The sequence below is a fragment of the Pinus tabuliformis genome, chromosome 3_1 (genome assembly GCF_031772625.1).
Source record: "Pinus tabuliformis cultivar Carrire ecotype Pingquan chromosome 3_1, CPIR1, whole genome shotgun sequence".
NCBI lineage: Eukaryota > Viridiplantae > Streptophyta > Pinopsida > Pinales > Pinaceae > Pinus > Pinus tabuliformis.
Window position 1 is genome coordinate 121460720 of NC_142301.1, and position 26621 is coordinate 121487340.

General features: G+C 41.9%; 1 protein-coding gene across 5 annotated transcripts in view; it reads left to right on the forward strand.

The window, feature by feature from the left end:
* The window catches only part of LOC149186062 (peptidyl-prolyl cis-trans isomerase FKBP16-4, chloroplastic-like), a 219715-nt gene that overhangs the window by 73181 nt on the left and 119913 nt on the right, over positions 1-26621 (forward strand). For all 5 annotated transcript variants that reach the window (XM_089410886.1, XM_089410885.1, XM_089410882.1 and 2 more), the window contains exon 5: positions 25798-25855. In XM_089410886.1, coding sequence (XP_089267012.1) covers positions 25798-25855 — 58 coding nt within the window. The remainder of the gene's footprint in view (positions 1-25797; positions 25856-26621) is intronic.

Consider the following 26621-nt stretch of genomic DNA (forward strand, 5'->3'; position numbering starts at 1 on the left):
ACTTTTGTAAAAATATCCTTATATGATTGCCTTATGCATTATATATATCACTGCTCACATATATGTATCATTGTTCAAAAATCAAAGGGCGCTCAATACACTGTTCACTGCTCACATATATCACTGTTTAAAAATCAAAGGGCGCTCAAATAGTGTTCACTGCTCAAATACTGCTCACATATATCACTATATCACTGTTTAACAAAAAAAATGAGGGCGCTCACTGCTTTTCCATATATCAATATATATCACTGTTTAACAAAAAATGAGGGTGCTCACTGGTTTTCCATATATCAATATATATCACAGTTCAACAAAAAATGAGGGCGCTCAGCATATACCATTGTTTTGAAAAAAGGGCGCACATATATATCACAGTTTTGACAAAAAATGCAGTCACCAATATATTCACCATATACCACCAATATATAGTGAACATATACGCATACGATGGTGTTTAGAAAAAAGGAATGGACGTGACCATTGACCGCACCATTTTCTTCAACACAGGACTGCTCCAAGGCTGCGTTATGCACCACAAACACGCTGCAGTATAGCTCATTAACGCAGTCATGAAGTGGTCATTAAAATACGCAGCCAGCATTAAAAAACACAGTCTTCAGCTACCATTACAACACCATTAACGCAGTCTCAAGTCCCACACACCATCACTTCTTTCTATGATACCATAACATTAAACGCAGGTCTCAATACGTTCTCAATACATTAAACGCAGGTCTCAATACGTTGCTTCAATGCAGTCAACGATTAAAAGCGCAGTCTTTCTTATACAAAAAACGCAGGCCTCAATACATTGCTTCAATGCAGTCATGAAGGCACCATTAATGAAAGACAGTCATGAAGAAGGCACCATTAACGCAGTATTTCATTAAAATAGGGACGCACGCAGCCAGCATTAAAAAACGCAGTAGTCTTCAGAACAGTCTTTAAAAAACGCAGTCCACTTGAACAATAGCCCAAACGTTTTACAGCAACATGTTTGGTTTACAAAAAACGCAGTCCATCAAATAAACAACGCAGTCCACAGCACTTAGCATACTCATACCTCCATTAACAAAACGATACCTCAGTTTCACCAACACGCAGTAATGAGAAGAGTCTCGCAGCGTCCTTCCAGGAAGTGTCAAGCGCCTTGCAGCTGGATTCAACGTACTGGCAGCAACGTACGTAATGGCAGAGGGCGCAGAGAGCATATGCAGCGCTGGTGTGTCAGATAAACGCTCAGGCAGCGTATTCAGGCTTAGAGGCGCAGAGACAGGTATGTCAGAGGCAGCGCAGAGAGCAGAGGTGGCCAGCAGGAGTTACAGCTAATTTTAGGGACTGGGACCTGAGCTCTGATACCATGTCAGGCCAGGGTAACTCCAGCAATTGAACGAGAGAAAACATTGATTGATTTTATTCATTAGCTAACACATTATTTATACATATACACAACGGATCAGTTCATCTTCTAGATGACTGTCCGGCTTCACCTCATCCGTTTTGGATTAGGTGTCAACAGTTTATTTATTAATCTTCAACAACAATCTCTTTACAAGGAATGATTCTACAGAAAAATTGTAACACTTATGAGAGAAACACCTGAGACAAAGTTTCTCCTCCTCCTAGAGAAGTTTTGACACCTCGGAGACCCTTCACCCACTTCTGCGTCACTTTGCGTCAGGCTGCGTGAGGACTGCGCCTCTAATGGTGTTGTCTCCCTGCTCTTCCCTTTGCGCTGTCTTTCGAATGCCCTGCGTCACCTCCTCCTCAGTCTCTGACTGCTGTTGATGCCCTCCTCTTCCTTCATCCTGCAAATCTCCCTCTGAAATCGAACTCCTTCTCATTGAGAATCGATTTCCCTCGGGTTACTGAGTATTTGCTCTGTGTGTCTCCAAACGACTCTCAAGTCTTCTCTTATACTTTTCCTGTTGATGAATTAGTAACCGAGATTAAGTCACTAATCAACGACTAATATTAAAATAGACTTGATCCTCGTCTCCTAGAATCTTCTCACCCATATCTTTATTAGTACCCATTAATATTTTTATTTTCCTAAGTTTAGACTTAGGAACCCATTAAAAATATTAATTATTTTAATAACTCCTCATCCGGGTGGAATTTCTCCAAACAATTTCTGGGTCTTGGAAATCTCATGTGTTCTAGCCTCTAGCTTGTTAACCTGTAGCCAAGCTACCCACCATAGAAAGTCTTTACTTGATGAGAAGTGAGCCCTGAGAAATCAAGAGGGTGAGTACGACCCCACTCTCTAGTATATTTATATGTATGTTTGTAGAAAAATAAAAAAGGGAAGTTGTCGAACTAAAGTTTTCAATGACCGGCTTTCTTGAAGTTTAAATGTTGTAACAATATTTTGTCTTCTTGTCTCCCATTTTGACAATTCGTCTTCCATGCTAGTGCTGCTTCTCTTTTATTCTACACCTTTGGTGTAGCGGCTTATTTGGGTTTGGGAAATCTAGATATGCAGCTTCTCGTGTTTGTGCTCTACATGCAACATGGAGTTATGATCTCCCATGTTATATGGTTTTGTACCTCTCAAGACCTTGTAACACTGGTATAATGAATTGTTCTCCTCCCGAGATACCACAAGTTGGGATTGGATTCTTGTTAAAATTGGCAACTACGGCCAAACTCAATGTGGGTCATCTTATTTATGGCGGCTGCTATTTTTTTGGATCCCTCTCATCGAGAGGTGTAGGATTGATCTGAAGATCATCCGATTCCGATAAGTATTCATGGATATATGAATTTATTTGTGCTATGGTACAATTCGTCAAGGTCGGCCATCTACCAAATAACCCCCACGTGTGCTCAATGTTTTAGTATAAAAGGAGGTGACTTGATAATCATTTGAACACACACTTCACTCTTGATTTCTCTCCACTTGTTTTGGGTTTTAGTGGAAGAGAAGTCTAAGAGGAGGAAGCCCTAGATGCGGGAGGAAAGGAGCCTTAACATGAAGTCTAAACGCAGTCTTACGATGCCCTAGCTAATCGCAGTCATGCCCTAATCTATACATTGTTTTGGAAGCCCTTAGATGTAGCAAAAAGGGATAGAAGAGGCCCTCATATGTTGCCCTAACCTGGCTGTCTAAAGGATGTCAAACCGCAGTCTTAGCAAGGGAGATCTAAGGCCTATATACGCTGCCCTAATGCGCAGGTCTATCCTGCCCTAGCCACAGGTCTATCATGCCCTAGCTGCAGCAAGTAGAGGCAGTCCTGCGTGGGAGAAAGAGGGTTGTTTTAAGGCCATTTCAGGTGACCGGATTGTTGGAAGGAGGGCCGAGGAGTCTTGCTAGAGGGCCGAAGCAAGGAGGGACCATTTTGAGGACGTTTGAGGGTCGACAAACCCTTAATAAGGTTGTTGCAGGCCTGTGGAAGCTTGTTATAGCATGTCGCAGGGATTGAGGGTAGGTCGAGGACTTTGTAAGGGATAGAACCGCCCGGGATAACAGTGAAGGGTCTCATCCCCACAAGGAAGGGCAGCCGCATCACCTTGGAGCAAATCCGGGCGGAAAGGAAGGCTGGCAAAGGGATTGTCATATGCCCTAACCAGGCCTAGTTTGTAGCAAACAAATCAGACCTCAAAACAGTGAGCTAAGGTATGTTATTTATGACATTTCTTGTAGGTGTTGGATCCTAGATGAGGATCAGATTTGGATCGTGTTAAGGCAACCTGTGGAAGTCAATGAGATGAGGGCAAATCTCATGATTAGATGCCCTAGACTAGTGACAATTTCCACAGTGGTTGGGCAACAAACTTGGAGTGAGAGTTTGTCATGTATTGGGTCAAAGTGTTGACTATTGCATGGATCATAGACTATCTTGTTGCTAGGCCATCGCCAGCAAGGCAGTGTGGCAGCATGACTAAAGCAATGAGGCAACATGATAGAAGTAATGGTGCAGCATGGTGTAGATCAATGTTGCTGAACATGGTGCAACATTGGTACAACAATGGGACAACAATGGTACATGATGCAGTGCAGTGATGGGTACAGTCATGATTAGTGAAGCATGATGAAATGCAGCATAGTGATGATGGGTGCAGCATGGTGCAGTACAGTGAGGTGTAACATGATGATGAGGTGCAACACAATGATAGGTGCAACATGGTGATGGAGTCACCTTGGAGAATCAGTTGAAGCAACATGTCTTCAACTGAGGCCAGCTACCTCATGTATCATCTTCTTAGAGATGATCTATGCTCCTTTTTAAATAAGTCAAAGTGTTGACTTCTGTTGTAAATGTACTATCTCTCTTTCTCTCTGCTGAACTATTGAAGAACATATAAGAAGAATTGATTAAGTGTTTCCCCACATTGGGGTTTGTCCCTAGCTAGCGCCACATCTTGTGTCCTCTTGTCTCGGCTTGTCTTCTGCGATTTACTATTATGCTGATGTGATTGGTAATCTGGAAAAGGTATTGAGCTAACTGTGAAAATTGAAATAAATTTCTCTAAGCATAGAACATACCTAAACTTAACATGGTATCAGAGGTGAGGTGAAGACAAATCCCAAGCAAGAGTGAAAGAGAAATCACTGAATACAATTGGGAAAGGACAAAAGGATCAATGGATTCCTCATCCCTCTTCAAATTCTACAAGGGTGAAGTCGAAGCAGAGAATATTATCAGAATGGCGCATCGGAAGCTTCTGATGGCCTACCGAAAGATCACTTCAATGGGAAGTTCGGATCTAAGGGTGGAAGGAAAGGCAGATCCCTTGTTTGTAATAAGTTCGGCCATTATGCGAAGGAGTGTCCAAATGGTAGGGACACATCACTTGATGATGATAACAATCATTCCAGGGACATCTTCAATGATCAGAGGAATGACATGTAATGCAGGTCATCAAGGAAATGGCCGACTGTTCAAAGAAAGCAAGGAACTCCAGGTATGAAGAATCAAATGTCATTTTTGATAAGATAAAGCAGCATTATCTTATATTGGCTCGCTCCTTCAGATTCTTTGGGAATCTGGCTTATTGATTATAGTGCTTCAAGGCACTTCATTGGATAGTAGGGTGCACACTCTAATTTGGTAGAGATGGAAACAATCATGGGATTATATTTGGAGTCAATGCGACCTATCCCGGAAAGGGTGTAGGGAATGTTACCTCTCAATTGAATGAGGGTAACTCGATGTTGGGCATGGAATCCCCCCAAGGCATGTTTTGGGGCTTAAAGCCCAAGTTTTGACCAAATCTTGTTGTAAAAGCTTCGTGAATTGCAGGCGCGGGGCGCGAAAGTATGATAGGGTCATAGAGTTGTCCGCCCTAGTTTTGTAATGTAATGTTGGCTGGATAGACTTATCGCGGACCATGGGATTGTATAAATAGAGTGAGACTCTAAAAGGAGAGAAGATAATAGAAGGAAGAAGGAAGTCTAAGTGGTTGAGTAAAAGTGTAAAGTGTGTCTATGGGTCGTAGAGTAGGAGAAGGCTCTGCAGCTGAGTGCGCAGAGGCCTAGTAGTCCGCAGCTGAGTGCGCGGACTCCTGCAGCTGAGTGCATAGGGCGAGTCGAGTCTGTAACTGTGGAAAGAATCAATAAAGAGAAGTTTCGCTATAATTCTTTGTATTTGTTCTTGGGTTAATGCATGATTGATATAATTTGCAAATATACTGTTTATTTACCGCGCGCACCTGTATGAAGGTTCTATGATGTTAAGTATAACTTAAAGCACTCAAGTAGGCAAAGATAATTAACTAATATTGGAATATAAGCAAGGTTTTGGGTAATAACGGAGAGCACGACGCATAGCGCTTGGGTAGGGCTGCACGAAGGCAGTATATTAGGGCGCGAGGAATTGGAAAGTGCGCAAAGCCACCTGCGCGCAAGGACAAATCGCGGTCCATTCAAACTCATCAGACATCTCCAGTGTGTGGAAACCTGGTTCTAGCACCCTCCCATACTACTTCGGGTGAGACCTCAGTCCGCGCTCTACGGATTGTTGCCGAAAGGGCCAGTAGTATCGGGATTTGTTTGGCTAATTAACTCCGAACCTGGGTTAGGCCCCAACAAGCCAACAAATGGTTCCGTTGTCGGGACCGGGATCTGCATAGAGATGTCTGATGTTGTATCATTGGAATCCGACAAAGAAAGGAAATGAAGAGTGGTTGGACAGAAAGATTCACGAGTTCGCGGCGCAGGAAAACAGGAATCCGTGATTATCAAAGGAAGAGTGGCTAGATTGCTACTTATATACGGAGATCCACGAAATTTTCTTTGCATCCTTCCCCAATGAGTTGTACGAGTGGATCGCGAAGCTAGCAGATAGCCAAGGAAGTTGTAAACTCGACAAAGCTATTGTGTGGACTCCAGAATTGGTGCGCAGACTGGAAGCGTCGGAATATAAGATCGCGCGCGCTGTCGATCATTGGCTGGATCGAATCATAGGAGGATTCATCATCGAATTCGTGGTAGATACTTCAGTCAGCGATAGTGAGGCATAACGACACTTCCTCAAGGGACCGCGAGGTAAGTACGTTAAATCTTTGAACACTTGGATTAAAATGCTATTGTGTGAAAAGCGGGTTATGCGAAAAAATTGATGTTTGGGGCTACGCGGAGTGGGAGAATCTACAGAAACGAAGGTAGCAGAGAACTAGAAACTAGCCCCTTGATTGCACCTTCACGAGGGGGCGAAGAAGAGCTCGCGAAGGTTTCGCCAAGAAGTGCGATCAACCTGATAAGGCAGAGAATTCTGCGCATACCACCCCCACCCACACCACCACCAGTTTCACCATCTTCACCCCCGACTTCGCCCATACCACCTCCGCGTGATAAAGCTACCAGTGTTCAAGGGAGTAGAGAATGAAGATCCAGACCAATTTTTGTTCGTGGTAAAAGCTGTATGGGAAGCACAGGGTGTCATGGACGACAATATAAAGAAGGCAACGTTGTCAACGCTCTACAGGATCATGTGTTGACCTGGTACATTAAGCATTCCAATGACAATCTGAATGTGGGGATAGTAGATATCCAGACTACGCTAAACAAAGAATTTAGCAGGCCGAAATCAGAGGCACAATGGATCATTGGATTCAAGGAAATCACAATGCTACCAGGCGAAACCCCGTGGGAGTTGGATCAAAGACTGAAGTGCACAATTTGCGAAGCGAACATGACCTTAACAAATGGGCAACGCCGCGAATGGTTTATAGCCTCGTTAACACCGCATCTGCGGAACGCATTGTCGCAACAATGGCTAACCACTCAGGTTGAGGCTTTGGAGGTCGCGATGAGATTGCATGAGACGCTGATACAAGATCCTAACTTGGGAGTCCAGCAGATTCATGCGCAGTTGAAAAACTTGTGCCTGGAGATGTAGAGTTTGAAACAAGACATGATGGCTTGTCGAGAAGTGCGTGACGATGTATGGTGCGTAAAGTGCGAGGGCCAGGGGCACGACAAGGACCACTGCCCGGTGTTTGCGAATTACCTCGCGGGAGGAGGACCAATGCTATTGAGACCAGAGGCCCAAGTAGGACCAAGCACGACGCCTGCATTATGGTGCGCGATTTAAAAGATAGGAGGAAAGCATGCTACAGATAACTACCATCTACTACAGAAGTATATTCAGAATTCCCAGCAGTTGTTCTGTAGTTTTTGCAGGTCATTTGGACATGATGAGTGCCCCTGTAAAAGTTATGAATTGGTGATGGATCAGACTCCTATCTACAGAGTTCACGCTGAAACACGGCCCCTTGATCAAAATGCAGGAATGGCGCGTACTGGATTTCAAAGGTGCGGACGAGGCCGAGGTGGAATGGGACTAGGAAGAGGTCGCAGACCGCTGATATGTTACAATTGCAGAGGGTTGGGGCATTATGCTCGCGATTGTACAAATCCAACGAAACCATCATGCTTATATTGTACGCAGTTTGATCATGAGACGCAGTTTGATCATGAGACGGAGGACTGTCCCACACTGATAGCGAGGTTGCGCGATAAAGGAGCACTCTAGCCTCCCCCGACTCAAAACCTGCAAATGATGAGGTCTGAGCCGCGCGAGGAAGACCCCAATGTAAATATCGTGCTTCGAAGTGGTATTACGATAGGGGATGACAAAGGCAAGCAACCTGAAGAAAGTACCTGGGTTCGCAAAGCCCCAACGAAGGAACTAGAATTTGATTTGGAGTGTGCTAAGGAGACCTTCATGGAAGCTAAGAGGAGCTTCGCAGATGCCTCCACTTCAGGAAGTAAAGACAGACTAGAGCCAGAAATGGACCCATCAATGCTCACTACATTCTTGGAGACATGCATGAAGCTACTGCGCGACAACAAGGCTGTAAAGGGGCTGCAAGAACTCATAACTAGATGCGCTGGGACCGTGCTAGGAGAACCACGCGTAGTTCGGAAGCTCGGGAAGCACACGATGCGAATAGGAAGGGAGATGAGATTGACCGCGCAGATCGGGGAATATGAGATGGACCAAGTGATTTTGGACCTAGGATCGGATGCGAACGTCCTGCCAAAGTAGACATGGGAACACATGGGCAGGCCTGCGTTGCAATGGTCTCCTATCCAACTATGAATGGCGAACCAGCAAAAGATCCTACCTATGGGGAGATTGTAGGGAATCACAGTAGATATCGAAGGAGCGAGCGCGCTAGCAGATTTCAAAGTGATAGAGATTGTTGATGACAACAATCCCTATCCCGTGCTACTGGGAATAGATTGGGCCACTAACATGAATGGAGTGATAAATCTAAAGAAGTGCAAGATGATTTTTGAGAAAAAGTCACTGCGCGTAGTGGTACCTTTAGACCTTGTGGAAGGATTGCGCTACACAGAGCCAGTGCGCGACTACGACAACAACGATGATCTAGACTGTATCTACAAGATAACTGCGCGCGAACAAGACTGGGTAAATCCAACCGCGAATGGCCGAATCTCCGGGGAGCGCGAAAGCTCTTGTGCATCAGATTCTGAAGAAGAGATAGAACGATGATAGAACCGGTTACACAAGGTAACCACGCTCAACTGTAACAGGATGACGAGATCACTGCCCTGTGTAGCAACAAAGGTAAGAGATCTGCCTACGTATGATGGGTTGGGCGAGGTGGATGATTTCCTGAACAAATTTGAAAAAGAAGTGTCGGAACAACAACGTTTCAACTCTCTGAAATGGGTACTACGAGCTATGCCAGCAAGATGGTGGGGTATGCACCAAGGAAGTTTCGAGGACTGGCGCGAATGCAGAAGGATGATGTATTGATTTGGCTGTCCGAAAATCTTAATGAGTGATTGCGGTACACATTTCCTGAACGAAACCATCAGTGTGCTAACAGAAGAGTTCCAGGTGTATCATCAGAAAAGCACACCGTATCACCCACAAGCCAATGGGACAGTAGAAGCATTCAACAAAATACTGGAGACTGTGCTAACCAAAGTATGCAACACACAACAGAGCGATTGGGACCTATGCGTACTTGTAGTACTATGGGCTTATAGGACAACATGCAAGAAACTGACGGGACAGACACCTTTCTGGCTAGTTTATGGCGTGGAAGCTGTCATGCCAATGGAGTATATTGTTCCTATTCTGTGCATAGCAACGCTCACAGCTATGACGAACCTGGAAGGCCTGGAAGAAAGACTCGTGCAGTTGGAAGAACTCAAGGAGGAACGGTTCCTGGCTAGTTTTCATCAGCAGGTACAAAAGCAGCGTGAAAAGTTCTGGCACGATCGCCATATTAAGTTGCGCACCTTCAAGGTAAATGATTTAGTGTTGTTGTATGACAGTAAGTTTGAAAAATTCTCGGGAAAGTTCAGAATGCATTGGCTGGGACCATACGTGGTTAAGGAGGTCACAGACAGAGGCGCAGTACAACTAGTCAAACTAAATGGAGAGCCTTTCCCAAGCAAAGTGAATGGCAGCCACTTGAAGCGCTACACGGGTGGCCTGACCATCGACTAACTGGCGGAAGCACAGTCTTCGTGCTCCGAGGATCAGGACAAAGGCGTGGGACTATAAACAAATGCAGGGGATACCGACACAGATGCAGAGAAGCAGTACTGACACAGAGATCTCGAAACAACATATGCAGCAGATCCAACAAGCAGCAGCTCAGTGCGTTGCTGACGTTACTGCAGTTTGAGAACAGTTGGAGGGACTCCGCGCAAAGATCTCCGCACCGACAGAGTGACTCGAGGGCGAGTCACGATGTTTGTGTTCGGGGCCTGTTGGGCATGGAATCCCCCCAAGGCATGTTTTGGGGCTTAAAGCCCAAGTTTTGACCAAATCTTGTTATAAAAGCTCCGCGAATTGCGGGAGCGGGGCGCGAAAGTGTGATAGAGTCACATCATTGTCCGCCCTAGTTTTGTAATGTAATGTCGGCTGGATAGATCTACCCATGGTGCGCGGACCATGGGATTGTATAAATAGAGCGAGACTCTAAAAGGAGAGAAGATAATAGAAGGAAGAAGGAAGTCTAAGTGGTTGGGTAAAAGTGTAAAGTGTGTCTGTGGGTCGTAGAGTAGGAAAAGGCTCTGCAGCTGAGTGCGCAGAGGCCTAGTAGTTCGCAACTGAGTGTGCGGACCCCTGCAGCTGAGTGCGCAGGGCGAGTCGAGTCTGTAACTGTGGAAAGAATCAATAAAAAGAAGTTTCGCTATAATTCTGTGTATCTGTTCTTGGGTTAATGCATGATTGATATAATTTGCAAATATACTGTTTATTTAATGCGCGCACCTGTATGAAGGTTCTATGATGTTAAGTATAACTTAAAGCACTCAAGTAGGCAAAGATAATTAACTAATATTGGAATAGAAGCAAGGTTTTGGGTAATAACGCAGAGCACGACGCACAACCCCTGGGTAGGGCTGCGCGAAGGCAGTATATCAGGGCGCGAGGAACTGGAAAGTACACGAAGCCGCCTGCGTGCAGGGACAAACGATAGACCAATCGAACTCATCAGACATCTCCAGGGTGCAGAAACCTGGTTCTAGCACCCTCCCATACTACTTCAGGTGAGACCTCAGTCCGCGCTCCGCGGACTGTTGCCAAAAGGGCCAGTAGTATCGGGATTTGTTTGGCTAATTAACTCCGAACCTGGGTCAGGCCGCAACAAGCCAACACTCGATTCATTTAAAAGTAGCTGTTGATGTACCTGATCGTAAGAAGAACCTGGTGTCCATTTCGGCGATGGAAGTCAACAGGTTTTAGGGTGGCATTCATTGATGGAAAGGTACGTATTTGAAAATGGAATTTTCAAAGATGCTTTTATTCAGGGTTGGGAATTTGTATCAAGTTGCACGAAGTCCATTGGGGACCATGTCAGTTAACACATCTCATCTATAGCACCGAAGGTATGCTTATTATGGGCCCTACTTGATGTGAGTCAAATGATGACAGGGATGCCTGAATTCAAGAAGAGCATGAAGGTACATGTCCGAGATGTACCGAAGGAAAATCCTACAAGGTGATCATTCCCCTCATGTAGCAGGTCCACAAGGTTGGAACAACCCGAGGGGTTGAGATTCATGATCGGGAATATCATGTATGCAGTTGGAAGGAAGCCCTCTATGGCTTGAAGCAAAACACCCCGGGCTTAATATGAGAGGATTGATAACTGTCTGATGAAGCTGAGATTCACTAAGAATGAAGTCGATCCAAACTATTGCTTGAAGGTTGTGGATAATAGACCTCTCATACTGGCACCTTATGAGAACGACCTCTTTCTGACAGGTGCAGACCCTCTCATTTGTGAAAGTAAGAGGGATTTAGATTCCGAATTTGGAATGGTGAACTGCAAGCCGGTGACTACCTCAATGGATCTATATCAAAAGTTATGTGGTAGGGATGCCGAACCTGATTTGGGAAATGCCTCTGAGTTTCATAAACTCATTCTAGCATTGATGTTCTTGGTGAACTTCCGTCTAGATATATGTTTTGTTGTTAGCATGTTGAGCTCATATATGGTTGAGCCTCACTGGATTGGTGCCAAGAATCTTCTGAGATATCTTCAGGGCACAATCTCTTGTGGATTGAGATACACTGCCGGAAATGTGAAGCTGCATGATTATTCGAATGCTGACTGGGTAGGCTGTGTGGAGGATCGCAAGAGCAATTCTAAGTGCTGGTTCTCTTTGGGTTTTGCTTCGATATCCTGGATGAGTAGGAAGCATAAGACAATTGCTTTAAGCACCGCTGAGACCGGATACATAGCTACGAGTATGACCTTGTGTGAAGTTGCCTGGTTGAGGAAGCTCTTCAGTGAGCTGTTTGACACATGATGGATACCATCGTGGTCTTCTGTGACAACCAGAGGGGGATTTGACTGTTCAGGAATCCCGTGTGTTATGATCGCTCCAAGCATATAAACATCAGGTACCACTTTATCTGGGATATGGTGCATCGATGAGCAAGAAGGCTCCATCGCATTGGGTTTAATGTGCAGGTCGCAGACATTCTGTCAAAGCCCCCAGGAAAGGTCAAATTTGTGACTTTCCAGAATGACTTGGAGTCATTGAGAGGCCCTCGTATGAGGGTCTTGTATGATGCATGCATTGAGCTCTGGGAGCTCGGGGGGCTTGGGTTACTTTTTGGAGCGACAAGCGACCATAGGGCGACTCACCCTCCCCTAGTGGTACGCTATGTATGGGTGTGTTGACCACTGGAGTGGCACCTGATGATTATATGAAGACTCCATGCCCAAGGATGACCTAGAGGACACTTGTACCATCAAACATCATCAGTCACCAGAGTTTTTTAACTCTACTTCTATCTTCTCATCATCTTTCTTGTACCCAGATTCCACACCCTACGGGGAATTGTAATAAGTGATACTAGTAACGATGTGTTTTGAGTCTGTAACAGGGCTAGGATGTTGGCACTCGATCAACAAACGAATACACCTTGGAGTGTTCTTTTTATCTGGTTAATTATCCCTTCTTTTTCAGAGGCGGATAATTTATTAGTTTTTTTCACTCACGTTTTACCCCAAAGCCGGGGTGACGGTTTGAAGGTTGAGCTCTTGACACATCTTATTGTCTAGAGTCGATGTATATTACCATACTAGATCACACAAAAAATTTCGTGAAATTTGGTTAGGTTTAGGTAGTCATTTTTTAATTTTTTAGATTTCTCGCAGGTCAAAAATTGCAAATAAAATTGTATTTAAATTGTAATAAGTGTAGTCTAGAGAAGTTGTATTGGGTATGAGTAATCAAAATTACAACTCTCACCCTCAACTTTCTACTATGACACATTTTGAAGGGTTAATAATGTGTTTTGGACCCTCAAAACCCATTTTCCCCAAGTTTAGTGGGAAATTTGGCAATTAATCAAGCCAAAAATTAAATAAATTGAGAAAAATTAATATCCACATATGCTAAACGTTGTGGAAATGAGGTGGAAAATTATGGGGGAGTTAAAGTGAAGTCCCAAGGTGATGTGGACTCCTAAAATCAAAGAAGGACATGTGTTCAAATAAAATCGAATTTCTGGCATTAAATGAAAATGCTGCTTGGAAATTCGAATTTGTGAAATTAATGCACATTTGGAGGATTTGGGAGAATATTTGGTGGAGATTTTTGTGGGAAATTGTCCCCACATGGGTTACCACCCATATACACTTGTCATTCCACCATAAAATTCGAATTTGGCACATAAGGGAAGTAGAAAATGATGTCCACTTGCCAGAATTCGATTTTTACACTTGGCATTGGAGCTCTATTCATTAAATTCGAATTTCTCTTTGGAATTGTCACTTGTTTAATCACTTCTACATTGGGATTGGTTCCAATGCCATTTGTCATTGTCATTCTCCATTGGGATTTGCTCCCAAATCTCTATATAATAGAGCCATGGGCTCTCACATTGAATCAATGTTGTTACTAGCTATTGTGCTTGTGGAAGCGCTCTTGTTTTGTACACTTTCAAAAATATCAATAAAGACTTTGGGGTTTCATTCATGAGGTGTTCCTCCTTTTCGAGTGATGAATTGTTGAGCATTGGTATAATTCCTTTTACTCATGCTTTGATCTAATTTGCTTCCATATGCTTTTGTAGATTTGTTAATGTAGAGCTATCTTGCATTGACATTTGATTTAGAAGTATGCTCTACGTATATAATGGTCTAGTTGGTTTTAAATAAATCTCTAGAGTTTCTTATCATTATTTATTGCTACATCTATATGGAACTAATTCTTAATTGAAGTTTTGTAGAGGGAACTTCTTGTTGGGATTACAAAATCAAGTGTGAGAGGAAGTCTTTGGAGAGACCAATCCACTCTTGATACATTCTTAGAGGAGCTCTCATTTGTTCTTTGAACCTTCTTTGTCTTATCTTACAAAGTGGTTTTGCAGGGATTTCAGCACATAGCTTGTACACAAGCCGAGAACCTCTAAATTTAAATCTCTTTTAAAAAACATTGTATTTCATTTCTTTCATTTGCTATCTAAGAGCTTGAAGATGGCTAAGCAAAGACGCGAGTTTACTCTAACTCTTTAGCTTAGCTTTTGTAAATTATAATTGTACATATATATTTTATCTTGCTGATTTTTATTTTAATACTTAACTTATTTTGCAATCATTGTTTGGATTGTTTGTTAACTCTTGTGTGGCAGATTTTGAAGAGCAACTTCCCACAACATCTAACAAGTGTTTGATGGACCTTTGGCAAGTGTTGGGGATTCGATTTCTAAGGATGTCATGAGCCCTTTTGAGGCTTATTTTGGCCAAGTCGAGTTCACTAGAGGGCTGCCCATTTTCCTCTTTACGCCGTGGGCATTTGGAGGAAACTCACACCTTGTTTCCCTTGCATAAGTTTTGTGAGATCTTGTCACTACTTTGTCAAGAAAGGAGGTCTAGTGTCCAAGTTTCAAGAAATTATTGTGAGGACTCTCCTTGGAGTATAGTTGAGGACTTTGAAGAACCCTCTTCTCTTTGTAATATTAATAAAAGATCTAATTTTCTTGTGGGAGCTTGAGATTTCTCCCATGGTATCCTATCTCCCCATTTAGAGGGAGGCTTCTCTTGGGTGGATTGACATTTGCATGGTTTAAGCTTTCATGCTTCATTCACTTACATGCATGCTTTAATTGGAAATTAACACAACCTCACTATCACATTTCATTAAGTTAAAGTTTGTTACAATTTCGTCTGAGCTTTGCATATTCTTTCTCATTGTTGCTTGGAGCTACAAGCTTACACTTTATTTTGGGCAATTCATCATTTACATGCAAGCATTTTATATTCATAACAAACTTTGATTCGTTTCCATTTACCTTGGTAAATTGTTTCATGAGCACTTGAATATATGCTTCAATTTTATGCTACATTGTTATCTTGAATATTGGAGCAATTTATTGTCATTGTCTATTTTTAACAAATTTTACTTTCAAGCAAATTACTTGTATTATTTTAATTCATTGATGAAACACATACAACACTTGTAAGCTAATTTTATTCCTCCAATTGAAGTTATAATTGCAACTTATGTTGAACACTATTTCATTTTCAAGCATTGCAAATCAATTTCTTTGAAGCATTTGCATGTATCATTATTTTAATTTGGGAATTAACACAATTTTCATTTCATCTAGGCATTTTAGTGTAGGAAGGCTCCAAGCATCATTAAAATTTTACCTCCAACATAAGTTGGTTGAAGTAGACATCTTAGGGATCCTCTACTCCTCTATTGACTCCTCACTGTGAGATCCATATCATTGGGCGAGCGTGAGGTCTGAGGATTGAAGAGTTAAATTGTAATCTTGTTGTAAAGCTAATTAATAAAATTAACCAAGAGCACTTTCTATTACATTTACTTTACTTGTTTCTTGATGGTTTGAGTTTTCATATGCAAAGTCTATTCCAAAAGTAAGTATTGTAATCATTTCAAACAAGTGTTTTCTTTTCGTGTTTCAAGTCTAATTGCATATTGATGTCTTGGTCAAGAGACCTATTCAATTGTCCAGACCTTTCCACTCATTGAATACTTGATATCGCCATCGAGACGTTGAACTTGGTGGAGGATACCATCTCTGTCTAGCTCTGTAGGTCTAGCTCTGTCTCTTGTAAGGCTCTCAAGCTATTCCGGTCTCTAAACCGGTCTATAGAAGCTAAACCGATCTCCAGTCCCGCAGCCAGAACTTGGTCAAACGAACATCAAACCTATGATGATAAGGAATGAAGTGGGGTTCGGGGCTCTCCCCGATATACCGGAGGTGCTGTCACGCTCACTATGACTATTTCATAAGAGAGTATATGTTTCTAGTGATCCTCTATCCAATTTAGAGAATGGCTCCTCCATCCCACTGATGGGAAGAGTTTGGTGCCTGCCTTTCACCAACCCGTTCCTCCCCCCTTTCGAACGAAGGAGCGGAGTCAAAAGATAGTCGTCGGGGAACCTTCGGCTGGATAGAATCCCTCACCATATGAATAGTGAGTGACTCCGTCCCTCTTTGCCCGATGTGTACAAGCAATAAATTGATGGCGGCCCTCTCGGGGGGGTCGAGAGTTCAGCAGGCTCACCCTCACCTTTTTAGGGTCAAAGTGAGCGAGCGAAGCGAGTGACCCGTAGCAGGGGAACGAGTGAAGCGAGTGAACCCATCCTATCTAGTTTCTAATACCTGAAAGCGGGATTTAGACACATAAATAATGAACTTGGGTTACGTCATTCTGGCTGTGCTGACCGTCTCTTTCGGTGTAACTGGCGGATTATTTGGTGACAAGTCGTTCTAGCAATTACTTATTCTTTAGCCCATTACTTCCTTTCCCCGCCCTTGTTTCGTTTAGTTACTCCTCAAATGTATCTATGTCAGGTAAGTTCGATCGGTTCGAAGCGAAGAAAGGGTGCGGGGATAATGAGAGCAAGTAAAGCGACCTCAAATATTGTACTAGCTCACCATTCAACTCCTAACTAACCACATGCACTCACTTATTGGTTGGTGGTTCTGCATGCATTTGTGGTTTAGCACCGCTGTGTGTGTTCTGGTGCGGAAGCTCATGAAGCCCTTACCCTTTGCTGAGAATTCCCTACATAGATAACTCTCACTAGAGCGAGCAGCACTCCTAGGTTACCAGTATGCTTTGTTATTAGCTTAGATAGATTTTCACTTATCTTACCCTCTTTCTTACTTTATCCTAGGAGCATGGAGGGAATGTTTACCACCTAGAAGCCAGGAATACTCAAGTTCGTAGCCAGGAGCACATGTTTACACTCCCTTGCCGCCTTTCTTTCACTTGCCAGAAATACACCTGGAGCCCTCTCTTTTTAGTCGAGAGTTCGGCAAGCTCACCCTAGACCATGCATGCTTACCAGGGACTGCTATAACACCTTTTACTTTGATACCTTAAACCTGTATAACACCTTTTACTTTGATACCTTAAACCTCGTAGCAGGAGCCTTAAGGTCATTGTCACCAGTATTAGAGCAGCAGCCATAATATCATTCTAGTCAGTGCTACACCCTCATTGACATAAGGTCAGGCCATACAGCTAGGCATTGCCAGTCCTCATAGCCTTAAGGTCAATGTTGATAGCCATTTGTCTTAAGCCAATTGTCTTAGCCAGGAGGCCTTGCCAGCCAGTACTAGTCAGCCAGTCAGAGCCATAGGGGCAGGTTGATAGCCAGTTGTCATTGCTTTAAGTTCATTACTTATAGTCTTTTCTCATTGCTAATAGCTGCTAGTTTCTCCGGGAGTCATAGTCGATGCCGCTAATAGCGTACATCTTTGTGGCTGCTTCCAAAGTACACCTGGGACTACGACTGTGACCGGGGTTCCTGTTACCTGGGTTGGCCTACTACCTTCTGTTAACAACCAATAAAACCACATACCTGCTAGGCTAGGAAGATGCTGATTGATATCACATAACGTTACTTACGGAAATATGCTGTGTTACCTATTCAGTTTATTGCTGGATTGATTTGATGCTCCCCAACTGATCGAGGGAGGTTGTTACCCCATCGTTCCTACATACCCGAGATAGGATATTTTCCCCCATGCGACACCTACAATAGGATGGCTAGACGTGTTGCTAGACCTAACAACCCGAGAATGGCACCTGCCGTCACACCCATTCATCGACCCACCATACGACGCAAGAGATGTTGTTACCCCATTTGCCACCGAACGAGACACATCTACCTGCACGAATGAATAAGAACGCTAAGAACTAGGGGAGTTAACCTAAAGCCACAGTTCAGAACAGTGAGCCCTCAGTTCTCAAAAGCATTTTGTATCTTACATATCTTGTGTTAACAATTCTTATTTACATTTCAGGGTTACTTTGTTTTATCTTTTGAGAGCATTGCATTTTACTTTGAGCAAATATATCTTTAAATTGTTGAGAAAATTCCTTATAAGGCACTGGTTGTATGGTTTTTAATCATATTAATGATTGGCATTGTTATTTCAAGTTGCTCACTTCATATTTGCTCATAAATCCTTAAAAGTAATCCATTTTCACTATAACACTCTCCTAGAAACTCACATCTTTTAATTTAACTTTACATTAGGGACCACCCCCCTTAGCTAACCTAGGAGATAGCTCAAATGGAGAGAGTCGGGATTAGTGTGACAACCCCTTCTCTGAGTTCTCTGCCACCAACCACACCTTGTGGGGTTGAAGGCTTTTCTCACTGACTTGTAGGTAGGTGTAGGCGGCAGGGTCAACAGGGTGAATGGTTCAACCTTCCCTTGTGATACCCTGTGGCAACTTATGGACCGGATGAGTGGTTCTCCTGTCGAGGCGTCCTACCGATGGACACATCGTGACCATAGTAGTACCTCTCATTTGGCCAATGAGTAGAGAAATGGGGTTAGGGACCATAGTAGTACCGATGGACACATCGTTTATCTACTGTACTCCCTATGTTAGGATGATCGACATTGATCTGGGATCAATTGGAACGAACTTCGGGTCAGTAAGAGCGCTATTGAGCACTCTCTTTATATGGGATTGACTTCGAGTCCATAGAGAATGGTATGAGACATTCTCGATCAATTCTTCTTTTTCATGGTTCAACAGAGCAGAACAAAGCAGAGCAGAGCAGTGCAGGGCATTGATGACAGAGATAGTATAGTCTGGAAGATGGATCAGCAGATGGAGTTCTCCCTAGTTGAGAGGGAGTGTTAAAATTGGCAACTAGGGCCAAACTCCATGTGGGTCATCTTATTTATGGCAGCTGATATTTTTCTTGGATCTCTCTCATCGAGAAGAGTAGGATTGATCTGAAGATCATCCGATTCTGATAAGTATTCATGGAGATATGAATTTATTTGTGTTATGGGACAATTTGTCAAGGTCGGCTGGCAACCAAATAACCCCCACGTGTGCTCAACATTTTAGTATAAAATGAGGTGACTTGATAGTCATTTGAACGCACACTTCACCCTTGATTTCGCTCCACTTGTTTTGGGTTTTAGTGGAAGAGAAGTCTAAGAGGAGGAAGCCCTAGACACAAGAGGAAAGGAGCATTAGCATGAAATCTAAACACAATCTTATGATGCCCTAGCTAATTGCAGTCATGCCCTAATCTATACACTGCTTTGGAAGGGTTTGAGACAACCCTTAGTTGCAGCAAAAAGGGATAGAAGAGGCCCTCATACGCTGCCCTAACCCGACTGTCTAAAGGATGTCAAACTGCAGTGTTAGCAAGGGAGATCTAAGGCCTATATACACAACCCTAATGCGCAGGTCTATCATGCCCTAGTCAGAGCAAGTAGAGGCAGTCCTGCGTGGGAGAAAGAGGGTTGTTTTAAGGCCATTTCAGGTGACTGAATTGTTGGAAGGAGGGCCAAGGAGTCTTGTTAGAGGGCCGAAGCAAGGAGGGACTGTTTTGAGAACGTTTGAGGGTGGGCAAACCCTTAACATGGTTGTTGCAAGCCTATGGGAGCTTGTTGTAGCATGCCGCAGGGTTTGAGGGCAGGCCGAGGACTTCGTAAGGTCTAGAACCGCCCAGGATAACAGTGAAAGGTCTTATCCCCACAAGGAAGGGCAGCCGCATCACCTTGGAGCAAATCTGGGCGGAAAAGAAGGCTGGCAAAGGGACTGTGATATGCCCTAACCAGGCCTAGTTTGCAGCAAACAAATCAGACCTCAAAACAGTGAGCTAAGGTATGTTATTTATGACATTTCTTGTAGGTGTTGGATCCTAGATGAGGATCAGATTTGGATCGTGTTAAGGCAGCCTGTGGAAGTCAATGAGATGAGGGCAGATCTCATGATTAGATGCCCTAGACTAGTGACAGTTTCCACAGTGGTTGGGCAACAAACTTGGAGTGAGAGTTTGTCATGTATTGGGTCAAAGTGTTGACTATTGCATGGATCATAGTCTATCTTGTTGTTGGGCTAGGCCATAGGCCATAGCCAGCAGCTAAGGCAGTATGGAAACATGACTTAAGCAATGAGGAAGCATGACAGAAGTAATGGTGCAGCATGGTGTAGATCAGTGTTGTTGGACATGGTGCAGCATTGGTACAACAATGGTACATGATGCAGTGCAGTGATGGGTACAGGCATGATTAGTGAAGCACGATGAAATGCAACATAGTGATGATGGGTGCAACATGGTGCAACACAGTGAGGTGCAGCATGATGATGAGGTGCAACATGGTGATGGAGTCACCTTGGAGAATCAGTTGAAGCAGCATGTTTTCAACTAAGGTCAGCTACCTCATGTATCATCTTCTTAGAGATGATCTATGCTCCTATTTAGATAAGTCAAAATGTTGACTTCTGTTGTAAATGTACTATCTCTCTCTCTGCTGAACTATTGAAGAACATATAAGAAGAATTGATCAAGGGTTTCCCCACATTGGGGTTTGTCCCTGGCTAGCGCCACATCTTGTGTCCTCTTGTCTTGGTTTGTGTTCTGCGATTTATGTTTATGTTCTATCTGCAATTTACTATTATGCTGATGTGATTGCTAATCTGGAATAGATATTGAGCTAATTGTGAAAATTGAAATAAATTGCTCTAAGGATAGAACATACCTAAACTTAACAATTCTTCAACTGACTCTTAAAGTGTCAAATTGCAATGTTAGTCCTTTTGCAGTTTGTGATTGTTCAAGCCTTGTATGGGCTACTTGTCTTTGTGGAATGCAACGTTCGAAATCTAATTCAGATCATGCAAGCATACAAGAAAGATTCCATTATGATCTTCTTGGGCGCAGTGTCTGCCTCATTTTTATTGTATTCCTGTTACACCTCAGAGTCTGTGGTGGTGAAATTTTTTTCATGTTACCTGAATTTATTTGCAAGATAGTATCTTGACTCCATTGCTACTAAGCTGTCCTTTCAAAATCATAACTCATCTCATATGATCATTGTAATACTAATAGTTTCTTTGAAGTACTTTTTTTAATATTTTAATTTTGGCTCCTTTAGCTTGGTGATGCACTTATGACACTTTTGCTCCAATCCAAAAGATTGTTGCTATAACTAAGATAAGCTATTAGAGCCAAGTACCTCGTGCAAAGGGATTCCCAGCTTTGTGTATTCCTAGAGCTTACTTGGAAGTTACTGTCATTGTATACCCAGGTTTCCTTAAGATTAGTTTGTTGGAACTGCAGAGGTTACCCATGGAGATGAGGACCTAGGTTAGGGCCTATTGCGGAAGATAGAGACATAATTTGCCTCATAGAAACACATGAGCACGAAGGGTGCAAGACACCTCTGTTTGAAGGACACTGGAAGATGGCAGTGTGGAACAAGGTAGCAGAGAATGGCAAAGGGCACGGGGGTATCATGGTTTTAGTAAGGGAGAAAGAAGGTCGTCTCATCCGGTTAGAAAAAGAAGACTCAAATTAGCAGTTCATTTGGTTTAAAATATCAGAAAATGGAAACCACATCAGAATTGCAGCATGCTATTTTGCACTGTAGGTTTCAAAAATCTACAAAGGTAGAGGGCTTGACCACAAAGAACCATTTGCAACGTTAAAAGTGGATATTGCAACATATTCACAGCTAAGTGATGTCCTTATAGTGGGTGATTTCAATGCTAGGACTGCAAGTGAGCAAGCTAGCATTCTTTGCTGTAAAGATGATTGTGACCCTATTTGGCTTACAAAAGAAAGTAATCATCAGTGGGAAAGAATTTCAGAGGACAAGGGTTGCAATCTCTTTGGTGAACAATTGCTTACTCTATGTGGGGCCTTTGATTTAGTCATTTGTAATGGCTTGACTAGATGGGCAAAGTCTGGTAATTTCACTTGCAATACTTACAATGGAGCAAGTGTGGTAGATTATGTAATTTGCTCGCATGGCTTGTGTGAGAAAGTGGAGGAAGTTTTGATTGGAGATCAACTGTGGGACTTGAAATCATATCACAAGCCAATTTATTTATGTTTCTCTTGGATTGGAAAGAAACGATTAGAGTAAAAATTCAGCATGTCCAACAAAATCTCCCATAGGGCATAATTCTTTTGACCCCAGCAAAATGTAATACCTTCAAAATGACACTAGAGAGGCTCTTCAAGAAGGAGAAAATTACAATTCACAGCCTTCATAGTCATGAATTAGCACATTTAATTCAATGCGCACTTGCAAAGTGCAAAGGAGCAAAAATTAAGAAGTCTGAAACAAATTGCTTTCCAGTTAATGCTTGTTTTGACGAGGAGTGCAAAAAGGCAAGGAGAATGTGGAAAGAGTCAAACAAGGATAACACAAAACTCAAAGCTTACAAACAATTATTAAGCAAGAAAAAGGCCGATTTCATTGTTTCAAAGAGGGAAGAACTATTCTTCCTTAGGAAAAATAATCCCAAATTATTTTGGAAGGAGCTCCAATCGGAAAAGGTACAAATTGGAAATAATATTACAACTTCTAAATGGTTTGACTATGCAAGACAATTCTATGAGCAGGTTCTCAAGGTTGACCCTCCCCCCTTGGTCAACACTGATATTGAACTCTTCATGGTACAAGAGGTAGAGATGGGTATCAAGAAGTTGGGTGTTGGAAAAGCAAAAGACTTAGCCGAACTCCAAGCAGAATATCTAAAGTGGGGCTCAAAGATTCTTGCACCTCACATTACAAAAATCTTCAACAACATCATACAACATGGGCTCCCCACAGATTGGACAACTAGTCTAGCAATACCTCTTTGCAAGAGCGGTGACGTCAATAATCCCTCCAATTATAGGAACATCATGATAAACCCTTTGTTTGCAAAGCTATTTGGAAGTATGCTAGAAAACAAAATTAGCAAGTGGGTAGAAGAAAGAGATAAGCGTGCTAAAGGGCAAGCAGGTTTTAGACCTAAACATTCCACAGTTGATCATTGTATGACTTTAAGGCACACCATTGAAAAAGTTTAGGAGAAAAAGGAAGAAGCTTTTTGTTGCTTTGTTGATTTCAGCGAAGCGTTTGACTCAGTTCCTAGGGATAAGCTTTGGCACAGAATGGAGGAACTTGGGGTTCCTAAACATTTGGGAGCAGTTGTGCATAGGCTGTATGAAGAGGTGAAAGTCAAAATTAGAACTTCAGCAGGAATTTCTGAAAGTTTTAGAAGCGATATTGGGGTCAAGCAAGGTTGCCCACTGTCTCCTACCCTTTTTGGTTTATATATCGACAAGCTTGAGGAGTGGTTAAATTCGCAAGTTGGGTGATGGTATCTATTTGGGCAAGTTTGTTATAAGGCTTCTTTTGTATGCAAATGACCGTATTCTGATTGCTAAATCGGCTCTTGGTTTGCAAGAGCACTTACTATCCCTTGAACATTTTTGTAGAATTGTGGGGATGCAAGTTAATATTAGCAAAACGAAAGTAGTTGTTTTCTCTAAGAAAAGAAAACATAACCAACATAAGTTCTACTTTGAAGGCAACACTCTGGAAGAAGTTGCGGATTAAAAATACCTCAGAATTGACTTCAACAAAAATCTAAGCTGGAATGGTTGTAGAAAGAAAAGAACTTTGGGGGGTTGGAAAGCATTTTATGCGTTTCAAAATAGGTGTAGAGAGGCAAAGTTATGGGACTGGAAAACCACTGAAACTCCTTTTTGGGCTTCTAGTGATTCCGGTGATTCTCTATGGTTGTGAACTATGGGCCAACAGTACATCCGACATGTAGTGGAGACAAACTGAGAAAATTCAGAAGCGTTTGATTACAAACAAATTTAAGATTAAAAGCGCAGTTCCTTATGCTATCTTGTTAAGTGAAACAAGGACTGCTCCTATTGAAGCAATTGCTATGGTGCGAGTCGTAAGGTATTTAAAAGAAATTGAGCAAATGGAAGAGGGTAGATGGCCTAAGGCGGCAATGATAGATTGTGCAAGAGCAAAAAAACTTGGATGTAACAAAATAACAAATGATTTAGTAAATGGAGTATTTGCTTGAACGCGTGTTCCATAAACAACGAAGAGATAAAAGCTTTTGTTATGGAAAAGTTCCACAAACGTATTTGGGATAAGGAGTTATGAAGAAAGAAAAAGTACTATATTGAAGTGTTTAATCCCACTCATAGTCATCAACCAAAAGCATACATAGAGGCCAATATCTCTTGGAGAGCCAAAATTCTTATTGCTCAGTTAAGGACTAATTCTCATCAACTCCGTTGTGAAACAGGGCACTGGAAAAGGCCAAAGGAAGTGTGGGAGGAAAGAGTATGCATTTTTTGTTCTTCCGGAAAAGTGGAAACAGAAAAACATTTCATTTTAGAATGTGAGGTCTTCAAAGGCAACAGAGAAAGTTATGTAGGTATGCTGGTAGCTAGCTCTTGGGATCATCTATTTAGCGAGGGGTTTGTCGAGAAGCTGGGAGCATTTATTTTGACGCTGGGAGCATTCATTTTGAAGCTTCACAGACAAAAGGCCAAATACATCAAGCAGATGAAGAAGCAATATGTCCCATATGCTATCTTTAGCCTCGTGGACATTAAAATAATTTCTTTCTTCTTTCTTTCTAATGGAGCACAGACATCTAGATTATCGTATATAATGTGCATCTAACAAATTATAGGGAATGTAAAGGAAAATGGAAGAACAACTTTGGGGATAGATTTCAAGATGCATAGATGCCTATTTGAAGAACATCAGTACTTCAAAAAATAGAATGTTTCTCAAACAGGTAATTTACTTACATTTCCTCAAACCTTACGAACACTACTAAATAAACAATGTATGAAGCCATTTTAATTAAAACTTAACTAAAGAAAGCTATTGTGCCTGTACAAAGCCACATAAATGCATAGTTGGATGTTTGTATGTTTGTCACGAAGACAAAGGTGGAGTTTTTGCCAATTCAAGTTAGATATCTTTTGTACTTTTGTTTTAATGTTTGAGGTGTAACAATTATGGATGTTCGAGAGACTTATGACCAGGGAGTGGTTTTAACTTTTAATTCCTAGTAAACTTCAGAGAGAGAGAGGTTGCAGAACGTAATGATTTAGCTTCTGCACACGAAGAGGGTTATTTATGGGAAATTACAATCTGATCCTAAGTTCAAACAAATAACAAATAAATGAACAAGTTTTCTTTAGCATGCATCCACTTTCAGTTTTTGATTTGATAGATAATGAGGAATTTTCCAAACGAATTCCATCAGTACTGGAGATTCTGTAAGTGAAGAGGAGATTCTTATCATGGTGTGCTGTTATTACGAAAAATAAAAATTGCTGCATAATTGCAATAGTTTCGTTCTATAAATCATATCCTATCTAGGCTCTCATTTTTTGGTTTTTGATGTTTCGGTGGTGGCCGGAAACAGGATAATATGAAATAGAGTTGTCTTTGTTGTGAACAATGAGTTCATATGACTAGGAAGAGACATCTTTCCTTATATAATTCTTTATAAATTCGTCATCTTGGATCTGACAAGTCCTTTATTGTTCAGATACTATGATTTGAAAGTTGGAAGCGGGACGGAAGCTGTAAAAGGTTCACGAGTTGCGGTTTGTTCATAGTTCTTTCTGGGCCTTTCGTTTAGGTTCGGACATGTATATCTTGGAAAATGATACTTAAAATATATATGAAGACTCTTTTACTAGCGTGTTTTAGGAGTCCAGTGTTTCTATTTATTCTAATGTTGACCTCATTATGGAGAGAGACTCCTAAGGAGAGGACTCTTAGAGATTTATTATTACATTTTCTAAAACCTAATATGTATTTCCATGTATTTTTGCTGAAAATGTGTTATACTTTAAAATTAACGTCTTGAAGATAGTGTCTGATAATGGTCAACTTCCAGCGATTCACTTCATTTTTTTGTCTTCTGCAGATATGACCTCTAGGAGTTTAATTATATTTATTTACTAACTTTTCCAATGTTATTCAATGTTCTATACAAATACCCTGGTTTCCACATCTTGAGGCATTCGAATGGAACTACAAACCATAACTAGGAAAAGGAAGTCACAGACAACTTTGAAAATGTTTGATTTTAGACTATCTTGAAGCTTATTCCATTATGTAGTATAAATATTGTAGTTAAGAATACTATTTTAAAATTTTGCCAGCCTAAATTTTTTGATATTGCTCAATGCTAGATAATTTTACGACTCTTTACAAACATGTTTTTCAAATGATCAATCTGTTCTTTTATTTGGAAAAATCCATCATCACTGCACAGAAGAATACACTACAGCGTAAATGTAATACAAATATTCCAGCTAGGCTGCGATTTTATATTCTATCCCTATATAGGCAAGTAATGCAACA